General features: G+C 41.2%; 2 protein-coding genes across 2 annotated transcripts; one reads left to right on the top strand and one right to left on the bottom strand.

The window, feature by feature from the left end:
• Nucleotides 1–2,326: 2,326 nt before the first annotated feature.
• On the bottom strand, nt 2,327–11,688 carry LOC310780318 (mannose-P-dolichol utilization defect 1 protein-like; the record flags this gene model as incomplete). Its single annotated transcript, XM_083640891.1, has 6 exons — nt 2,327–2,446; nt 2,578–2,688; nt 2,870–2,985; nt 3,555–3,640; nt 10,298–10,430; nt 11,592–11,688. 6 exons carry the CDS (start codon nt 11,686–11,688, stop codon nt 2,327–2,329), a joined length of 663 nt encoding a protein of 220 aa, XP_083497017.1.
• A 3,218-nt stretch (nt 11,689–14,906) lies between these two features.
• On the top strand, nt 14,907–17,695 carry tm4sf21a (transmembrane 4 L six family member 21a; the record flags this gene model as incomplete). The annotated part of the gene is made up of 5 exons (XM_083640803.1): nt 14,907–15,083; nt 16,494–16,559; nt 17,090–17,223; nt 17,338–17,524; nt 17,684–17,695. The coding sequence occupies 5 exons, from the start codon at nt 14,907–14,909 to the stop codon at nt 17,693–17,695; spliced, it is 576 nt and encodes a 191-aa protein (XP_083496929.1).
• Between the last annotated feature and the right edge of the window lie 1,512 nt (nt 17,696–19,207).

Genomic DNA, 19,207 nt, shown 5'->3' with positions numbered 1-19,207 from the left:
CCGACTACTTTCAATTTAAATGGTTAAACGGTTGGTAAACATGCTTGTCCGACGTATCTAGCCTTTCTTCTGTGTTTGTTTTATGTAGTGTTAGCTAGCTAATAATGTTTGTTTGTCTGTCAAACTCGCTGTTTTTTTGCAGACTCGTAACCTCGCGTCACCAGGCTCTTCTCGGCGAGAGCAGACTCGTTAACGTTACAGACAGAGCTACCGACGCCACGTTAATTTAATTTAGCGTCAAGTCTACTCTGGTCTGGTCCAACAGGTAAATAAGCTAGTCTGGTCTCCACTAACGTTAGTGAAAGTGTTGTTATGAATGATATTAACACATTGGGTGCCAGCCATGTTTTCATTCCTGTAGGTAAGTTGTGCCAGGGGTGTTTTTGACGATTCTGGCTCATTTTAGAACAGCCGAGGATTATTTTCTGTTAAGAATTCATGAACATCAATCATCTAAAAATAACTAATAGAATGTGTGCTTTCTCTGTCTAAAAGAGTTAGTTTGCAGAGTTAGTAGTTATGTAGATATTAGCCGTTGAGTACAGCATGGTTTCAGCGTCTGGAAATTTATTCAGAGATAAATGGCTTTTTGTGAAACAGTCACTTTAACCATTCATTTTTGGCATCAGTAAGACCGTCAGACATTCTAAACAATAGTTTTGAACAGTAATTTCCTCCATAACAACAGGAAACACCCCTCTCATTCAAACTCCTCCCTCCGTGTGTCTTCTCCTCCTTCCTCCTGGCTTCAGCGGGCGTGTCAGAAGCGCGTTGTGCTGCCTGCCTGTCTGTCTGCGTGCCTGCCTGCCTGCTTGCCTGTCGGGCAAGACGAGTCTGAAATGGATATGGATTACTGTAAAATCGCGTCGCCATTTCCTTGAATGGCTTGCTTCCGCGGTGTGTGTGTGTGTGTGTGTGTGTGTGTGTGTGTGTGTGTGTGTGTGTGTGTGTGTGTGTGTGTGTGTGTGTGTGTGTTCGCGCGTTGCTGCGCGGCTCTGGGGGGAAGGGATCTCTGTCCGTTCTGTGTGTGTGTGTCCGGGCGAGGCGGCTGCTTTTGTGGCTTTTGGGTCCCGTGGCTGTGACTTCTCTCGGTCTCTGTCGCCACTTAGTGGTCGGTAAAATAGATTACACACATGCTCTTGCTGCAAATACTTATCTCGAAGATGTAAAAGGGGTTGATTGATGTCCCACTGTCAAAAAAAAAAAATCTTTATGTAAGACGAGTTAGTCCGTCCTTGGCACTTAAGCGCTGGATTATGTAAGACGAATTAGTCCGTCTCTGGCACTTAATGTGTTAAACAACAACACAACACGGACGAACCATTTTTGTCTTCTTTGTCTGTTTTTGTCTTCAACACGTCAGTTTGTGCCGTTCACCGCCATTATAATGTGTGGACCCAGGGGTACCCGGAAGTAAATGTAAACATCCCGCTGATTTGGTCTATTAAACAGCATGGCAATTGGAATTCTGACACAAAAACACAGCATGCCTTATGTAAAATACAATCTTAGTGTGGTGAGCAGACACATTTGTAGAGAATCTGTGTTTACTCAGTATAAGGTGCAATGGGCTGAGGATATATGGACTAAACCAAAGCTGGGTATGATTAAATATGATTTTGGTACTGAAAATTATGTTAATTATAATTTATCAAAAAAACAGAGCCTTATGTGCCCAGCTGAGATCTGGTATTTTACCAGATCTCAGATTGTTTTAGTGTCCAATGTGTTGTTTAAATGATGAAATGTTTTTTATTGTCCTTTTTACAGTGAACCGCGCAATATTTTGTTCAGTAAGATAAAAACAGATTTTGATTTTCTTAATAATGATGATGCATATAATTTGAGTTGGTTGTTTACGTATGAAACTTTTGGACTGGCTTGTTACTTGGAAAAAGCTTGGGACATGAGGAAAAAAAGCTCTTTATCAGGAAAAGGCAATGTAAAAAAAGAAAAATGTGTATGTATGCATGGGTATGTGTGTATATGTGGATATGTACAGTATATGTGTGTATGTGTATACGTATGTGTATATATTATATACTTTGTTTATTTTTGTTTGTATATTGAGGTACAGCCGGATGTTTATATATATTTTGGTGTGATAGTGTCTTGTAATCCCATGTGGGATGGGCCAGAAATGGCATGACACGGAAATAAAAAACAAACTACCGTAACTGTACAACAAAACTCTGTAAACCTCTTCTGCATTAACTATGTCAGGTACAACTGATAGACACAGAGAAACACTTCTTGCATGTCAAGAATTATTTGAATTGTCCCATATTTAGATGAAAAAGCGGAACTTGTTTGTCACGGCCGACCACTACTCACTCTTCTGTTTCCCAGCAGAGTTGTTCCTGTAACAGAACAGCTGGCCCAGCAGGATGCAGCTGAGGCAGGCCGACAGGATGTGGACCAGAGTGTCCAGTGATCGTCCGGTGTCCTACAAGAGAAGGGTGATAGGGGAGGTCAAACTCTGAGGTGGCTGAAGTAAAGGGTACGACCTGAGATTAGAGGGGCGTAATGTCAAAAGTTATGCAATTCAATGTGCGAGTACGATTCCTAGCTTCACACCTGTAGAGAGACGAAAATAAGAGCCAGGGATGAAGCCCACACTAGAAACACAGAGATACCGGAGAGTTGGCCTGTGCTGCCATTGGAGTAGTTAGTCCCAGCCTGGATCACCTGCAAATGCAAGACAAGCTAAGACAATCACTCTCACACCTATCTAGACCAGGCAGTTTAGAAATGACAAATGTCCCGTGACAAATACAGTACATTACATTCAGATAAACACCCTCTAGCACATGGGCCTTTTCATCACAGACCAGCACATCATTCTACCTTCAAGCCATTGAGTTGCTACCTTGCTAGCCACTAAAGCTGCCACACTGGACGCCTGCATGGCTGAGACGACTGCTGCAGTTGCATAGGACCCCAGGAGGAACATTATGCAACTATAAGCGAAGAGGAACAGCAGTCCTGCAACATAAACATCATAAAAGATATAAAGATATAGAACCTTAATACAGAACAAAAAAATCATGCCAGATGAGAAATGCTTTTTCGAATCCCTCTGATCCAAAACAAGAGTAGAGTTCTCACACTGAACAGTACTTTAGTGAAAGGAAAATCATCAAAAGCATCAAAAGAACGACAAATTAAATAACCACTGTAAAAGCACTAGGTGAGGCCCTAGGAAAGCACTGACTAGGGGCCCACTGGTTTCGCCCGGGCCAATTGGATTGCAAGTGGAAGTGACAGAGTTACTACACATCAATATCTAGTCAACACCCCTATCTACACACCATAAGCATAACACGATAACACTGACAGATTTATTACTTACTGATAGCACAGGTAGAAAAACCTTTTCACTTTAAATCAATGTGTACTACTTGAAAAAGATGAAGTGAAAATGGATGTTGCATTGTCAAAAACAACTGCATTTAAACTGCATTGTTGGGAGTTTGGCTATTAGCCCCTATAGTCTGAATGAAGTTTTGAGTGTGCAGATTGCAAAAGGCATAGGTGTGTGGCTGTGTGCTAACCTTTGAGAGTATTGCCACGGTAATGCAGGATGAGGAAGCCAATCACTGCAGTCTGGACCAGCGTGAAGAGCCTCTCAGCCCAGGCACTGTTGAACATTGTTGGTCAAGTAGGAAACATGTAAGGCACACAGATTACATGTAAAGGCACACATATGACATGATACTGTCAGCTGCACAAGGGCAAACAAAAACTGTGCTCTGTGAGAAGCCGAATTTCAAATGTATGTGAACTGGGTATTGTGGAGGATGAATTTCATTTTTTGTTTCATTGTACGCTATACGAGGAACCAAGACTGCTTTTATTTCAGTTAATGCAAAATAAGAAACTTGAATTATTCTGGTCAGGAGATGACGTTAAGTTGGAATGGCTATTCAGAGAGGAAGTCTTCAGTTTATCTGAATATATGATTCTGTCTTGTTTTCTACATGTATGGATGAACCTTTTGTAACTTGTTTGTTTTGTTGAACTTGAATGATTTTTGTCTTGTAAGCCCATATGGGTGCCACATGGTGCACGACAGAAATAAAACATATCTACATCTGTATGGACAATATTGGACCAACAGTCTCACCTCAACTCAAACTTCAGGGCAGTGTCTCGAGTCCAAGTCGAGTCTCGATTCCCCCAGTTTTCAAGTCCGAGTCACCAAAGAAGAGTCCAAGTCAAGTCCCCATTACCTGAATCTGAGTCCAGCTACTGAACATGAGCGTGAATTAGGGCATTCACGACTAGTGAATTTTACTAGTCGACTAGTCGTTGCTAATGGTAGTCGACTAGTCGTTTTTTTTTTTTTTTTTTTTTATCTTTAAGAAAGAACATGAGGTATTTACACGACATACATGGACTATCATATCCCATATCCCATATCCCCCACAAAGAACATCAAAACACAACAAAACAAAACAAAACAAGAAAACTTCATAAAATACACAATACTCCAAGAACAAACAAGACTATTGGACAAACAACCAAACAAAAACAATGCATTCAGCTCCTATCCTGATAGGCCTAATGACACTGGGGTAAAAAGTTCTTAAAGTCAAACTCTGTATGTGGTTGCCATATTTTGGGGATGTCTAAGAATCTGCCTTTGCTCTTGTAGTAAATGTTATCCAACGTATGGTAGCTTGAGAGTTCATTCCAACAGTGAACTACAGCTGGGGGATTGGATGCTTTCCAATTTAAAGCTATGCATTTCCTAGCTGCCAACAGGGCAAGATCTATGTATTTACTTTGAATGCATTGTTTTTGTTTGGTTGTTTGTCCAATAGTCTTGTTTGTTCTTGGATTATTGTGTATCTTATGCAGTTTTCTTGTTTTGTTTTGTTGTGTTTTGATGTTCTTTGTGGGGGATATGGGATATGGGATATGATAGTCCATGTATGTCGTGTAAATACCTCATGTTCTTTCTTAAAGATTTTTTTTTTTTTTTTTTTTAATTAAACGACTAAGTACAGTGTCGACTAGTGGTTTTACTAGTCGACTAGTCTGTGAATGCCCTAGCGTGAGTACATGTAGGTGGAGTGGAGCACACATGCCTGTCCTTACACGAAATTGAATAATGTCACATATTAATATAGCTATCAATATCTTATGCTAAATTATGAGGGCCTATTACAAAAAGACCAACAAAAACAAACAGCCAGTCTTTTATCAATTAACACCTCGTGTCGGACTCGGTGACAACACTGCTTCAGGGACATAACCTGGGTCAAGCTATAGGCTTGTCTTCTACACATGCCCTTCCAAGTGTTTTCCTGCATGCACACTCTATGGTCCCTTTATCCCTTTATCCCTTAGCCCCGACTTATATTTCTGAACTGCTGCAGTTTTACACCACATCAAGGCCACTTAGGTCCTCTGACCAAGAGCTGTTAGTGGTCCCCCGATCCAGACTCAGAACAAGAGGTGAGCGGGCGTTCTCTGTTCTGGCGCCTACTTTGTGGAATGGCCTCCCTCTCTCTGTGAGACTGGCTGATTCAGTGTCCACTTTTAAAACACTTCTTAAAACCCACTTATTTACACAGACATTTTATTAGTTCTTAAATCTTATCCCACTTATTTGCTGTACCTTTGATTGCTGGATTGTCTGCACTTTATGGCCGGTGCGCCTCATGCCTTCTTATTACTTTATTTTAATTTGTGCTTGTTGATGCTGTTTCTTGCATTGTGTTTATTTGCCTATTTGTTTATTGTATTTTATTTGATACTGCTGCTTGTTTTTTATTGTAAAGCACTTTGTGATCTCTGGATTTGAAAGGTGCTATATAAATAAAGCATTACTTACTTACCGTACTTTATTAAGTACACCTCTCCCTGCATGCATACTCTATGGTCGCTTTATTAGGCACACCTCTCAGTTTACGTGAGCAACTCACTCCTTCAGACAGAAAAACACACCTAAGGACTTTACTTGATATTGTGCATGGACATTTTGCATGGACATTATTCCATGGATACATCACTTAAGGGCTTACTGGACATTTCACATTGACTTATTACATGAATATTTACATGGACTCCACTGTGTCTCCACTTTACTTTGCAAGTTATAATTTATAATATAAAGATTGTCTTCTGTGTGCTCCATATTTTGCGATTTGCTAATGTTTTTGCTATTGCTGCGATTGCTGCACGGCATACTACACAAAGACAAATTCCTTGTTTTTAACATGTTTACTCACTATGGCTATTAAACTTTTTTTTTTTTTTTTTTTTACCTTTATTTATACAGGGGGAGTCTCACTGAGAGCAATGCTCTCTTTTTCAGGAGTGCCCTGTTCACATTCACACACACATTCACACCTGGGCCCCGTTCCAATACCCATACTTCCATACTATTTAGTAGGCAAAAAAAGAATTAGTATGTCCCAATACATAGTATGTCAGATGCAGTATGCCAAGAGTACCAGGATGTTGTACTACATCAGCTCCAATAGAGAGCCGCAGTAACGAGTCCGGAAATCATCGATGCTAACAGCCCTGGTTCTTCACAGTTTTCGCCTATGGGAGTTTTGAATGGGTTTTTGGCGCGATGCTTCTAATAATCTCTCTGGGCAACGCTGGCTTTAAACGCGAACCAGTGTTTAGTAATATCATCTTCACACACGAGGACCACTTTTACGAGTTTTGAAGCTTTTACTTGCCGTTAAAAGGACGGCTAGCTAGCAAACGGCTAAATGAGACTACACTTTTGAGTCGATGGGGATATATACGTCAATAACGTCATCACTTCAAGGACGAACACGGAAATTCTCTTTCCCTCACCTGGTTCAGCCCCTTTCAGCCCAGGGTAATCAGTGCACACATCAACAACAGTCCAGGTTGAGTGCTGACGTGACGTGGAAGCCTATGCGACAGTGTGTAGTTCTGGATTAGCTTAGCTCGAGCATTTTACTTCTAGGGCTCGCATTTACGCTTCAAAACTCATGAAAGTGGTCCTCATGTGTGAAGATTATCCGACGGAACTCTGGTTCACGTTTGATTAATCTTGCGTTGCCCAGAGACCGTATTTGAAGCATCGCGGCAAAAACCCATTCAAAAATCCCATAGACAGAAACAGTGTAGAACCAGGAAGTTCGGGACTTCCGCATTCTGCCTACAAAAATACGTCATCCCTGCGGCTCTCTATTTCGAAGTATGGATCGATGCATGCTGCACCAGCCAATCTTCCCCACAATCCTTTGCGCAGCAGGAAGTTACGTCTTCTTCTTCTTCTTCTAATGTTTTATGGCGGTTGGCAAACAACTTTTTGTGCATTACCGCCACCTACTGGAGTTACGTCGCACTGACTGAGCTGCGTGTTCATGAATGAGATAATTACCGTAAATTCCGGACTATAAGCCGCGGCTTTTTCCCCGTTTTTTGGCCCTGCGGCTTATATAACGGTGCGGCTTATCTATGGATTTTTTCAGAAAAAAAATACAAATACAAATAAAATCTCTCTTTTTTAGCACTCTTTCTAACTATAAATCCACTTCTGTTTTAATTTCCTCTCTTGCCCTCTTTTCACCACACCGCGGACACTGTGTGCACTGTAAAAATAAACAACGGTGGTGTTGTGTTATGTTGTTTTGTTGAAATGTTACGGTAATACGGTAAATGGGAGCTTCCTCAAACAGCCATCTCTTTCCCGACAATCCCCTCTGTGCGTGACCACTTACATATGGTAATTACGGTAAGCAAACGGCCACTCGGCCAACAACTCCCTCCCCCGACTACCAGGAGAAAATCACAAACTTCGGCGAATTCACACAAAGGAAGATCAAGGAATATTCACAACAAGACGAGCAGTAGAAGCAACACTCTCACTTACCATGGGGAAGGTACGCAGAAATTCACACGACGCAGCTTTCAAGTTGAAAGCAGTCAATCTCGCATTAAAAGAGGGAAACAGAGCAGCAGCGCGTAACCTGGGCATCGACGAGTCAATGGTGAGGCGTTGGACGGTGCAGCAGGAGGAACTGTCTCAGTGCAAGAAGACCAAAAAGTCCTTCAGAGGTCATAAAAGCAGATGGCCCGAACTTGAAGATTCCCTTGAAGATTGGGTGTTGACCCAGAGAGCAGACGGCCGAGGCGTTTCCACGGTGCAGATCCGACTGAAGGCCAAAACAGTCGCCACCGAAATGAAAATTGAACATTTCATAGGTGGCCCATCTTGGTGCTTCCGATTCATGAGACGAAAGGGACTGTCCGTCCGGGCGAGAACTACTGAACAACTCCCTCCCGACTACCAGGAGAAAATCACAAACTTCGGCGAATTCACACAAAGGAAGATCACGGAATATTATAGGAGTGTGAAAACATCCACAATCACCAACGGGTTCCAAAACGCTGGACTGCTGCGGGATGAAGAGGATGACGCCGCCACAGCTGGCGCTGAGGGCCGTCAGAGGCTTCAGAGGCTGTTCGATGCCGACAGTGACGAAGAGGAGTTCGTTGGTTTTGAGTGACAATGAAGGAGAGAGGAGAGTGGTTGACGAAGCCACCCTGAACCTGTTCGTTTCCGACACTGAAGATGAGGACTTTGGTGGTTTCAGTACGCAGGAAGAAGAGGAAGACGAGGATTAGTGACTTGACTTCTCTGGTTACAGCCGTTTGCTGCACATATAGCCTATTGTTGTGTGATTTTGTCTGGGGATTAGTGACCTGACTTTTGTTTTGTTTTGTTGAAATGTTAATAAATGGGAGCTTCCCCAAACAGCCATCTCTTTCCCGACATTCCTCTCTGTGCACGAACGCTTACATATGGTAATTAAACATCAAAACACCCGCGGCTTATAGTCCGGTGCGGCTTATATATGTAAAAAACAGTCAATTTTGGTGCTGCGGCTTATATACCGGTGCGCCTTATAGTCCGGAATTTACGGTAACTTTAAGAAAGCCTTGAAATATGTTAAAACCAAACAAGCATGGAGTGTGTACCAAAACATGCATATCTTGATTCCTGTTTAGAACTCTGACTTAATGTTTTTGCTTTATTTATTTTATTTTGTTTATTTGATTGTCTGTTCCAATTTTGTAAATGTTTAGTCTGAATTTTTTGTATAATGTACTGTTTGTTACTGCCAGACTTTGTTTATTGAATAAAAAATAAATAAATAAAAAACTCAAATGTGCCGCTGCGGACGTCGGCGGAAGTGAGCAAGAGGTCGGAGTTCAGGAAGCTCACGTGACGACAGATGTAGTGTGTCCCAATAGTATGCATTTTGCATGCATGCTGCACACTACAATCCATACTTTGTGAGGGCAGCAGCAGTACATACTACAAGAAAGAAGTACAAGTATGGGTATTGGAACGCAGCCCCGGAAGCTCACCAGTACAACCACAGTCTCATCTGCTGGCCACTGATCAGCTCCACTGGAGAAGTTGGGTTAAGGGCCTTGCTCAAGGGCACCTCAGTGGTGGTAATGAGGGAGGGGCAAGCGCTGCCTTTTCACTTTCCCCACCCAGATTTATCCTGCCGGTCCCGGGGATTGAACCGACGACCTTCTGGTCACAAGCTCGCTTCTCTAACCGTTGGGCCACCACCAGGGGCAGACTGGGATCATAATTCAGGCCGGGCATTAGATACCAAGCAGGCCAGGCCGATACGGGCTGACGCGCGTGCCGGCGTCCAAAGGGCGCCGGCGGAAAATTTGGGGCGTTTGAAGCTCAATTTGGGCCGTTTGAAGCCCAATTTGGGCCGTTTGAAGCCAGATTTGGGTCGTTTAAAGCCAGATTTGGGCTGTTTGAAGCCCGATTTGGGCCGTTTGAAGCCCAATTTGGGCCGTTTGAAGCCCAATTTGGGCCAAGTCCAATTTTACAATGAGATGCACCCACTTTAAACCTGAATAAAGTAATAAAACCACTAGTAAACTAGTAGGCGGCGCCTGGCCTGCTGTTCAGTGAGTGGCCTGGCCTGGCTTGCAAAAAAAAAATACTAGAAATTGACCAGGCCACCGGGCATTTGCCCGACGTGCCCGATTATGCAGTCCGCCACTGGCCACCACTACCTAAACTAATCTTGAATCTTGAAATAAAGCCTATGATTAGGTGGAATGGGATGTTTGCAGCATGATTAGCGACGCTATCTGGAACCTTTCTATAATAAACCTTGCTGAATCCAGACCTTGAAGACATCAGGCTGTCCTGAAAGCAACAGTGGGGGCCTATCTCCTGCACAGGTCTTCCTGATACAGCGGACAGTAAGTGTATCACATGGTCTTTGATCTATTCACCACTCTGCCATTGATCTCGTACAAGCGCGGGAAGTTGTTGGCCATGCAGTAGACCACGGGGCAAGAGATGGCGTAGAGCTGCAGCAGCACAGCGGTCAGGCTCAGGCCCGTGGCACACCCTCTCCACATTATCTTCAGCACCTGAGGAAGCTGTGCTGCAGAGAGAAGAGGAGAGATAGGAGAAGAGGAGGATGGCCAGGTGGATTATACTGAAGAGAGACTATCTCACTAAATCACTAAGCCTTTCAGTCCCGGCTACAGCCAACTACAGGAGAGGGGGCGTTGACATTCCAAGAGGGGGCGACAATGTAGCGATCATATTGATAATAAGATACACTGTAAGTCGATCTGCAACTGTTGATTAACATCAATTTGATAGAAATAGGAAATCAGTGGTTACACTAAACTAGCAATAGCCTCTATTTAATACCCACTCACAAATAGCACTACACTGAAAACAACTTATGAATATCTGTATCAAATATAATCAATGTTTATTGTTGTTGTTGTTGTTGTTGTTGTTGTGTTTCCCATTTCCCAACATGTAAAGTATGTCCTAGTACTGTGGAATATAAAGGGGGGCTATTGTGTCAAACAGAACAAACGCAATTGTTCCATGGCACATACACAGTAACTGAGTGTATCAAGTACACTACAGTATACCAAAATATATGTCCTACACTCTGGTATACTATGGTGATATCATTACTACAGCCCTGGTACAACCATGGTAACGCTTGCTTTGGCTAGTTTACCTGGGTCATAAATACAAATACCATAATCCAAATATTGCTGTGATTTTGGTGTAAAGAGAAAATGTGTTGTCAGTTATGAGTTGTTAGCCAAAATGACTAGAATAGGCTATTCTAACAAAAACCAGTGAATATCTCAGGGAATAAACTATGTTGAGCAAAAATAACCATCTTGCTAATGCCACGTTGTCATATTGACTCTGAGTAACTAGAGAAAACAGCAGGTGGCCTGAGCTAAATCTAACTTCAGTTCTTACCCATCAAAGTGTCCAGTAGGATCCAAAACCCCACCGTTTTGCTCAGTACAATCGTTAGGCAAGGCACTGGAGGGAAATAAAAACGTTATAACATGTTCTTGTTAGAAACCAAACGTTTTTCTAATTTGTAAACTAACTGTTATGTGATTTCTAGGCTACTACACTTGATGCCAAGGCCAAGCAATGCATGGGTGACAAAATTCTATTTAAAAAATGGGAGAGTCTACAACATTTTACATAATCGCCCCTGCACATCAGGAAGGCTTTCCCCTATTAGTTTTAAAGCGTAATTTCAAACGAGCCTCACCGTGCATGAAGTGTAAGTTGACGAAAAACTCATTGTAACATTTTTCTGACATAAAATGAGTCCGTAGAAACTCTTTGACGGGAGACGTGGCTGCCATAGTTGCCTCTGGTCAGTTGTAGCCAGCCAGGAAGAGTGTTTCTCTCTCACTAAAAGTGGGCGTGGTCCAAGGCTCCCCAAAATGTACAGCGGTGACCAAAGAGGGCGCGAGTCAGTTTCCATGCAAGTTAGGGGATCCCCAGCCAGGAGTCATTGAAAGAGTTCCAAGAGGTCCCAGCAAAAAGGGTAATACTTTTAACTAGAATTCCAACCATAATCCATAAGTAACATAATGACAGGATGTATGACTATTTTGGTCATGGTTTTCATGCACTTTCTGAAATAAAACATCTAAAAGTGTGACGACCTTCCTTCCCACTCCTGGCCCTGTCTGGCAGGATCCTGGTGTTGGGGTCGTTAGGCTGATTGTGTGCACCTGGGCCCAGTACACTCATTGAGCTTAGTAGACGATTCTGTCCCTCTCTCTCTCCTCACAGATACCGTTTATTTTCTTCTGTTTGTTTAATGTAGTTTGTTTTTATTTTCCTTTAGTTTTTGTTAATAAATGTAACTTTTACCCTGGGGTGTATGACTAGCCTCATATTACAACCCAGGTGCACCCAATCAGCCTAACGACCCCAACACTAGGCTCCTGCAAGACAGGGCCAGGAGAGTGAGAGAGTCGTCACAAAAGCTCAAATCTTATCAGTTGGGAGACGCTGTGACAAAATCTTATCAAATGGGGGTCAATGGTCTAATTTCAATTTGTGTTGGAGGGGTCCTTGACAAAAAGTTTGAGAACCACTGCATTAATTAAGCAGTGAATCAACTAACCCTTAATTAACAGCCAACCATAAGCTTGCTCTAACCAACTACTTCATGCCGAGTGAACACCATTAGTAAATTATTACTAGACACAAGTAATGTACCCTTATCATAAAGCATATAATAAGTTAGACTCAGGTTCCAATAGGCCTATGGATTTTTTAAGGGAAATACAGATAGTTGTTTTTAGAAACAAGCCAACAGTCGCTCATATTTTGTGCCAATATTCAATATCTTTAAATTTGACTATTTCCATGCCCCTAAAAAGACCATGGGACATTTGTCTCCTAATGACGTTTTGTTTTCTTCAATTTGTTTGTGTGTGTGTGTGTGTGTGTGTGTGTGTGTGTGTGTGGGGGGGGGGGGTTCCTATCTGGAAGAAGCCCCAGGGGAGCACGAGGAGAACATGCAAACTCCACATGGAAAGACCCTTTATGGCGATCCCACATGGGAATGGTGACACACACACCCCCAGCGTCCCAGGAGGGGATCGAACCCAGGACCTTCTTGCCGTGAGGCGACTACGCTACCTCTGCAACACTGTGCCCCCTCTAATGACATTGTTTTAGAAATAGCAGATCCTGGGTTATTTACAGACTGCCACACCTGAAGCTGTGTAAGCTGCTGATGGAGACATCCAATTTTCACTAGAAGGCCAATATCAGCCTGATATATAGTCGTGATTTTGATTCTTACTTGACAGAAGAACCAAGTGGAGGACACATAATCACCTCACCTCCCATGCCCCTCATGAGTATTTATGAGAAATCAGCTGACAGGTTCAATCACTTTTTCATGTCAAGAATTCCCACAGCTCAACAAAGCCATTTGATGAGATCTGCTGTAGGAAGCCAGTCTGGGGCTGTACATAAACCGGAGACACCCTCCAGTCATGTTTTACCGACTCTAATTTGTCCATTGTGAAGGCAACTTGAATACCAATTTATCTATCATCATGTCTGTTAATTTAGAATGGGTAAACACTTACATGTAGATCATTTAATACAATTAATGGACACTTACCATCTACAGTTAAGTTTACAAAATGATCTACTGTTTCCAGGCTATTTACACATTTGTGTTTTTCCTCAACTATGTAGCCTATATTATCCTTATGCCAGCAGAAGAGAAGTGGAACACAAATGTGATGGCCTACAAAGTAAGTTCTGGTCCTTTATTTAGGGAACACCTTTGGGCATATTATTTGCATTGCAAGTGATGGCAGTTGTGTGTTGCTTTAAATAACCGCATTTTAATAATTTGGCTAAAAACAATACTATGAAATAAACAAAACCACTCACACAATGCAGGGCTCCAATGTCCACTTGTTTACTGCACCAAAATAGTGACAAATCGAGCACCACTGCTCTTCATCAGACTCAAGTGAAAACAATACTATGCCTCATATGGGAGGGGAAACACCAAATCACTAGCATACTTGACATACTTCTCATTCACCAGAGGGAAAATACATAACATGAGTAATTCATAAACTTTGCTCAAGTGTTGCTTCTTCGCAAGAAGCACACGTTTTTTGAATACTTAGTGTGGCTTCTTTTCTTATTCAGTCATTTCAACTTTTAGATTATTCAATTATGATTATTATTTTTTAATTTCCATCTGATATTAATATTTTGCTTCAATTGACAGATATTATGGTATGAAACCAATTACGGAAGGCAAATCAGCTCACTAGGCAAGCTAAGAAAAAAGTCCCGTTCTGTCAATGTTTAACCATGACATAGTCATTTATAAATGTTCTACATTTGATGTCAATGACATATTGTTCTTGCTCCACCTACAGCACTGCCACTGGTCTAAAGTCCAGCCGTGCCATGATCCCAGAGTCACAATGTAAACACACATCACCCACATATCACCTACACAGTATTCAATACTAGTTTCAATATAATGCAATATAACAATTCCAAATAAAAATAACTTCAGTTCATTATAAATTATTAGAGAAATAGATAAGCAACTAATATTTTATGGCACTGAAGCAGCCTATAGCCCCAAAACAGGACCTATATGAAACTTAAACGAAGAACCCCTGACTCTGACTGAAAAGTGAATGCGTAAACATGGCTTCAACCAACAAATGTGCAACTAAATGCTGCCTAAATCTATTCCACAAAACAAGCCGTTGTCTTTTACAGACACCATAGAATGAGTCACATTCTCATGGCCTATCACAGACTCTGTCCACCACGCTATCTGCATGTCGTACACCTCCCACACCCATTTCTTCCTCATATTTAGCTTCGGTTGTCAGTAGAGGTAGAGCCATTTGAGAAAAATAGATTTCACTCCTTGGATCAATTTCTAGTATCAGGCCAGGAACTTTCCCGCTCACTGAAAACACCAGAGGATCTCAGCTGACCAGGAGAACACGCTGGAACCTTCCTGACCCAGAGGTTTTAAACCCGTTTACACTAGCGTCCAGGAAGCAACATGTGCACAGGGCAATGCTCCCGTTGCATTGCTGGGGCTCTGTACCCCTTAGCAGTCATATCCATCCTCTGCAACATCTTATTGTTCTTCCCCGGCTGGGACGTCCAGTATGCCAAAGATGGACACATCACTGAAGAGGTGAAATACATGGGAGGCCTCGTTGGAGGGGGGCTCATGGTGAGTTACTGAAGGGTGTGACTCAGTCTGGACTGCTCTAAACTCCATTCTGAAATATAATGTACAGGGTCTCAGACAAAGCTTAGTTATCATCATAATGCTAAATCTAATAAATCTGGCTTTATACTGCATTATAATACAGTGGCCATATTTAGAGATGAAACGGTATGAAAATTTCACATCACGATTATAGTGACCAAAATGATCATGGTTATCATTATTATCACGGTATTGTTAAAATGTGCTGGAAAGGTTAAAAAAGTACTGATATACTCACTGAAATCATTTCGCCAGGGCTGCGCCTGCGTCTGGGAGACCGTTGCTAACTTTGGTTGATGATGGACAGTATTAACTGTTTTATAAAGCTCGGTAATCACGGTAACATGGTTTTAAAGATAATATTTGAAATGGTAATACTAACCATCAGGAATTTTATTGTAGTTCATCATTAAACCGGTACTCGTTTCATCCCTAGCCATGTTGCCTCTTTTGGGTCCCAAGTTTGCGCTTCAATCGTTCCTTATCTTGCTAATCTAGAGGCGTCACCCAATAAAGTAAACAATGGGCAGTAAAACACTGCATACACTAGCCTTATTATGTACTACATATTGCATATAACATTTAACACTAGCCTTATGTACTACATATTGCATATAACATTTAACACTAGCCTTATGTACTACATATTGCATATAACATTTAACACTAGCCTTATGTACTACATATTGCATATAACATTTAACACTAGCCTTATGTACTACATATTGCATATAACATTTAACACTAGCCTTATGTACTACATATTGCATATAACATTTAACACTAGCCTTATTATGTACTACATATTGCATATAACATGTAAAACACTGCATACACTAGCCTTATTATTTACTACATATTGCATATAACATGTAACACTGCATACACTAGCCTTATTATGTACTACATATTGCATATAACATGTAACACTGCATACACTAGCCTTATTATTTACTACATATTGCATATAACATGTAACACTGCATACACTAGCCTTATTATTTACTACATATTGCATATAACATGTAAAACACTGCATACACTAGCCTTATTATTTACTACATATTGCATATAACATGTAACACTGCATACACTAGCCTTATTATTTACTACATATTGCATATAACATGTAACACTCATGAGGTGAAGATTTCAGTCTAGTTTAAAGGGGAATTATTCCGAATTTGCAAGGCTTGTTATTGTGCAAGAGAACATTTCCTCAATTTTCCGCAGTATTTCTACATCTTCTAATTAAAAAACAACAAAAAAAACTGTTTTGACCACATTCATCATTTGTTTTTCTATAATGCAAATAATGTTTTACACTGATACTGCATCTCACTTCCTGCTAACCAATCTCTCCCACCACAGGTGTTGGTGCCAGCTCTTTACATCCATTTGACTGGAAGCCACGGGTGCTGCGCAAATCGTTGTGGGGTGAGTCTGTCAGGGAAGTTTAACATTTAAAGATTTCAGAAAAAGGTGTGTGCAGGCTAAAAATAAAATTGACTCATTATATCCAGTACATTAACTATACACATTATAACTATGCACTATACACTACCATTCAAACATTTTGACATGTATGAAATAACACTAATGGAATTATGCAGTGACCAAAAGTCTAAAAAAATTAAAACGATATTATATTTTAGATTCTTTAAGTAGCTGCCCTTTGCCTTGATGGAAAGTCTTTGCAAAGAAATTCATAGATCAACTTCACTATTTATATTTGTCTAAGAAACAAATTTCAAGCACTTCAGCATAAGCCTTTAGATCAAACTGGCTTTAAGATCATGATAAACAGTCGGTACATTCAAACAATCGGGTTTGTCCAAAGTTTTGATCGTTAGTGTATTTCAACCATAGCATTCAATAAAGTCTTAATACAGGCCAATATTTCAGTGTGAATACTACAAAAAAAAGAGTAGCCTATCTGAGCTTTCGTTATCACTTTTCTTCTGCAGATGTTCTTATCAATTGCATTTGCAGCAGTTGGAGTGGCTGGGGCTCTGTATAGTTTTGCTGTGGCAGTGCTTGGTTTGCAAAACGGGCCCCTCTGTAAAGGCATTCTTCTGTGGACGACGCCTTTTAAAGACAGGTGACAGACATAAGTAAACTTCTGATGACATTTACAGTACTAACATGATCACATTTGCACATGTGGCATGCACATGCGTGTTATTTATTAGGTCTACTGTCTGGTTTTGCATAGGGACACGAGTTACCTGACGGACCATTCGTGGTGGGGAATGTGCACTGAGCCCAAGAACGTGGTGGAGTTCAATGTTGGCTTGTTCTCCACACTGGTGGTGACGAGCGGCCTGCAGCTGGTCTTCTGTGCCATTCAGATGGTCAATGGCTTGTTTGGCTGCCTGTGTGGAACCTGCACAACCAAAGGGGTGAGGAGGGGACATCTCAAAGAAATGGATGTTAAAGGGAAATGGGGAGAAAGAAAATCCTTCAATACTGTCAAGTTGTTTTCCATGTTGCTAGGATATCTGAATCCCATATCCCAGACAGTTCTTAATGACAGCATTCCTCTCTGGTCTGAACCATAGACTGTGGTCTGAACCCGCAGGTCCTGTGAGGTCCTGGTGGCTCATCATCCACACTCCACAACATCCATAACCAATGATGACTCCGACTGGCGCTCCCTGGTGGAAGGCTGAGAGAATTGTTCCTGCCTGATGTTGCGTCTGCAGAAAACATCCAATTCCTGATTGCTGCCATCACCATGTGACCACAGATATATACTTTATGTGTATTCCATTGTGCAGCACAATTCCTTATATTAACCAACACAGAAAGCTGGACATGTAGTGACATAGTGGCGTATGCTATATTAATGTAATAACATTGCCAGTACATATTGATGTAATGTAAATGTAAATGTAAATTTCTTTGAAATATTGCCAATATTGCCAACTGATACGTGCTACTGTTCTATTGTGTGACAGAACATTCCATTCAAAAATTAAACTGAACTTTTGAAAAAAACTGTACATAATAGTCAAAACAATAAATTACACGGCTGCCCTCACATAACTAATAAAATAAAATCCAAGAGACGGTTCTCCAATTACAAATTTAATGTAGATAATATAATAAAGAAGATATCATCCCATATCTGCATAAGGATTGATATCTACAAAATGTTTTAGTGACATATCTCTGTTCACATTCCTTTAATAAAATACTCAGAGGAATTTGAAGAAAAAAATCTGGATTTCCAAATGTTCAGCACTGGAATAAAATCTGCATATTAAACAGTGTGCAAACTTTGATGAGGCAGTTGATATTTTCTCATGGTCCTGTACATAACATGGGTTGCCCAAAAAAGGCAAAAAGTAGTGATTGAAACTAAAAGGCAAGTATTGACTCCTAAAAGGGTGGAAGCTTCATAATAAATGGAGTGGAACAGAGGGGTGTTCCAGAAAGCAGGGTTGGTAAGTTAAGTTATCCAAATCTGTTAACTCAGAATTCACAGAAATCTGTGATTTTCTGTCCCAAAAACTGAGATCAGAGTAAATCAGTTACAGTAGTTACTACAGTAACAAAAGGTTTACTTGGGGCTGACTTGTGTTAAACCCGACTGAGCCTGCAGCATTTAAGCATCACACAAGTCAGTTCATTCAACTTCCCTGGAAAATGGCTTTAAACCCGTCATGAGGATCCCATTGACATGGAAGCTCAAATGATTTGTAGGGCATTACTTTGAAAGTGTGATATATTGTTATGTTATCACACCCACCTGTAGCATAACATTGCGAGTACCATTTGTCAGAAGAGTCAGTTTATCTGACTAGCCTTCTGCAGCCTCACATTTCCCCCTAAGCTCTGTACAGTACACACTGCACATCCTAAGCTCTGTACAGTACACACTGCACATCCTAAGCTCTGTACAGTACACACTGCACATCCTAAGCTCTGTACAGTACACACTGCACATCCTAAGCTCTGTACAGTACACACTGCACATTCAATTCAATTCAATTTATTGTCCACAATGTGGAAATTTATCTTTGGCTTCACAGGTTTGCTTGCACACATGAAAGGCACAGTACATGCAACAAACACCAGAA

This window comes from Poromitra crassiceps, assembly GCF_964638095.1.
Source record: "Poromitra crassiceps genome assembly, chromosome: 1".
NCBI classification, from domain to species: Eukaryota; Metazoa; Chordata; class Actinopteri; order Beryciformes; family Melamphaidae; genus Poromitra; species Poromitra crassiceps.
The sequence above is the reverse complement of the archived record's forward strand: the minus strand, read 5'-3'. Positions and strand labels throughout refer to the sequence as shown.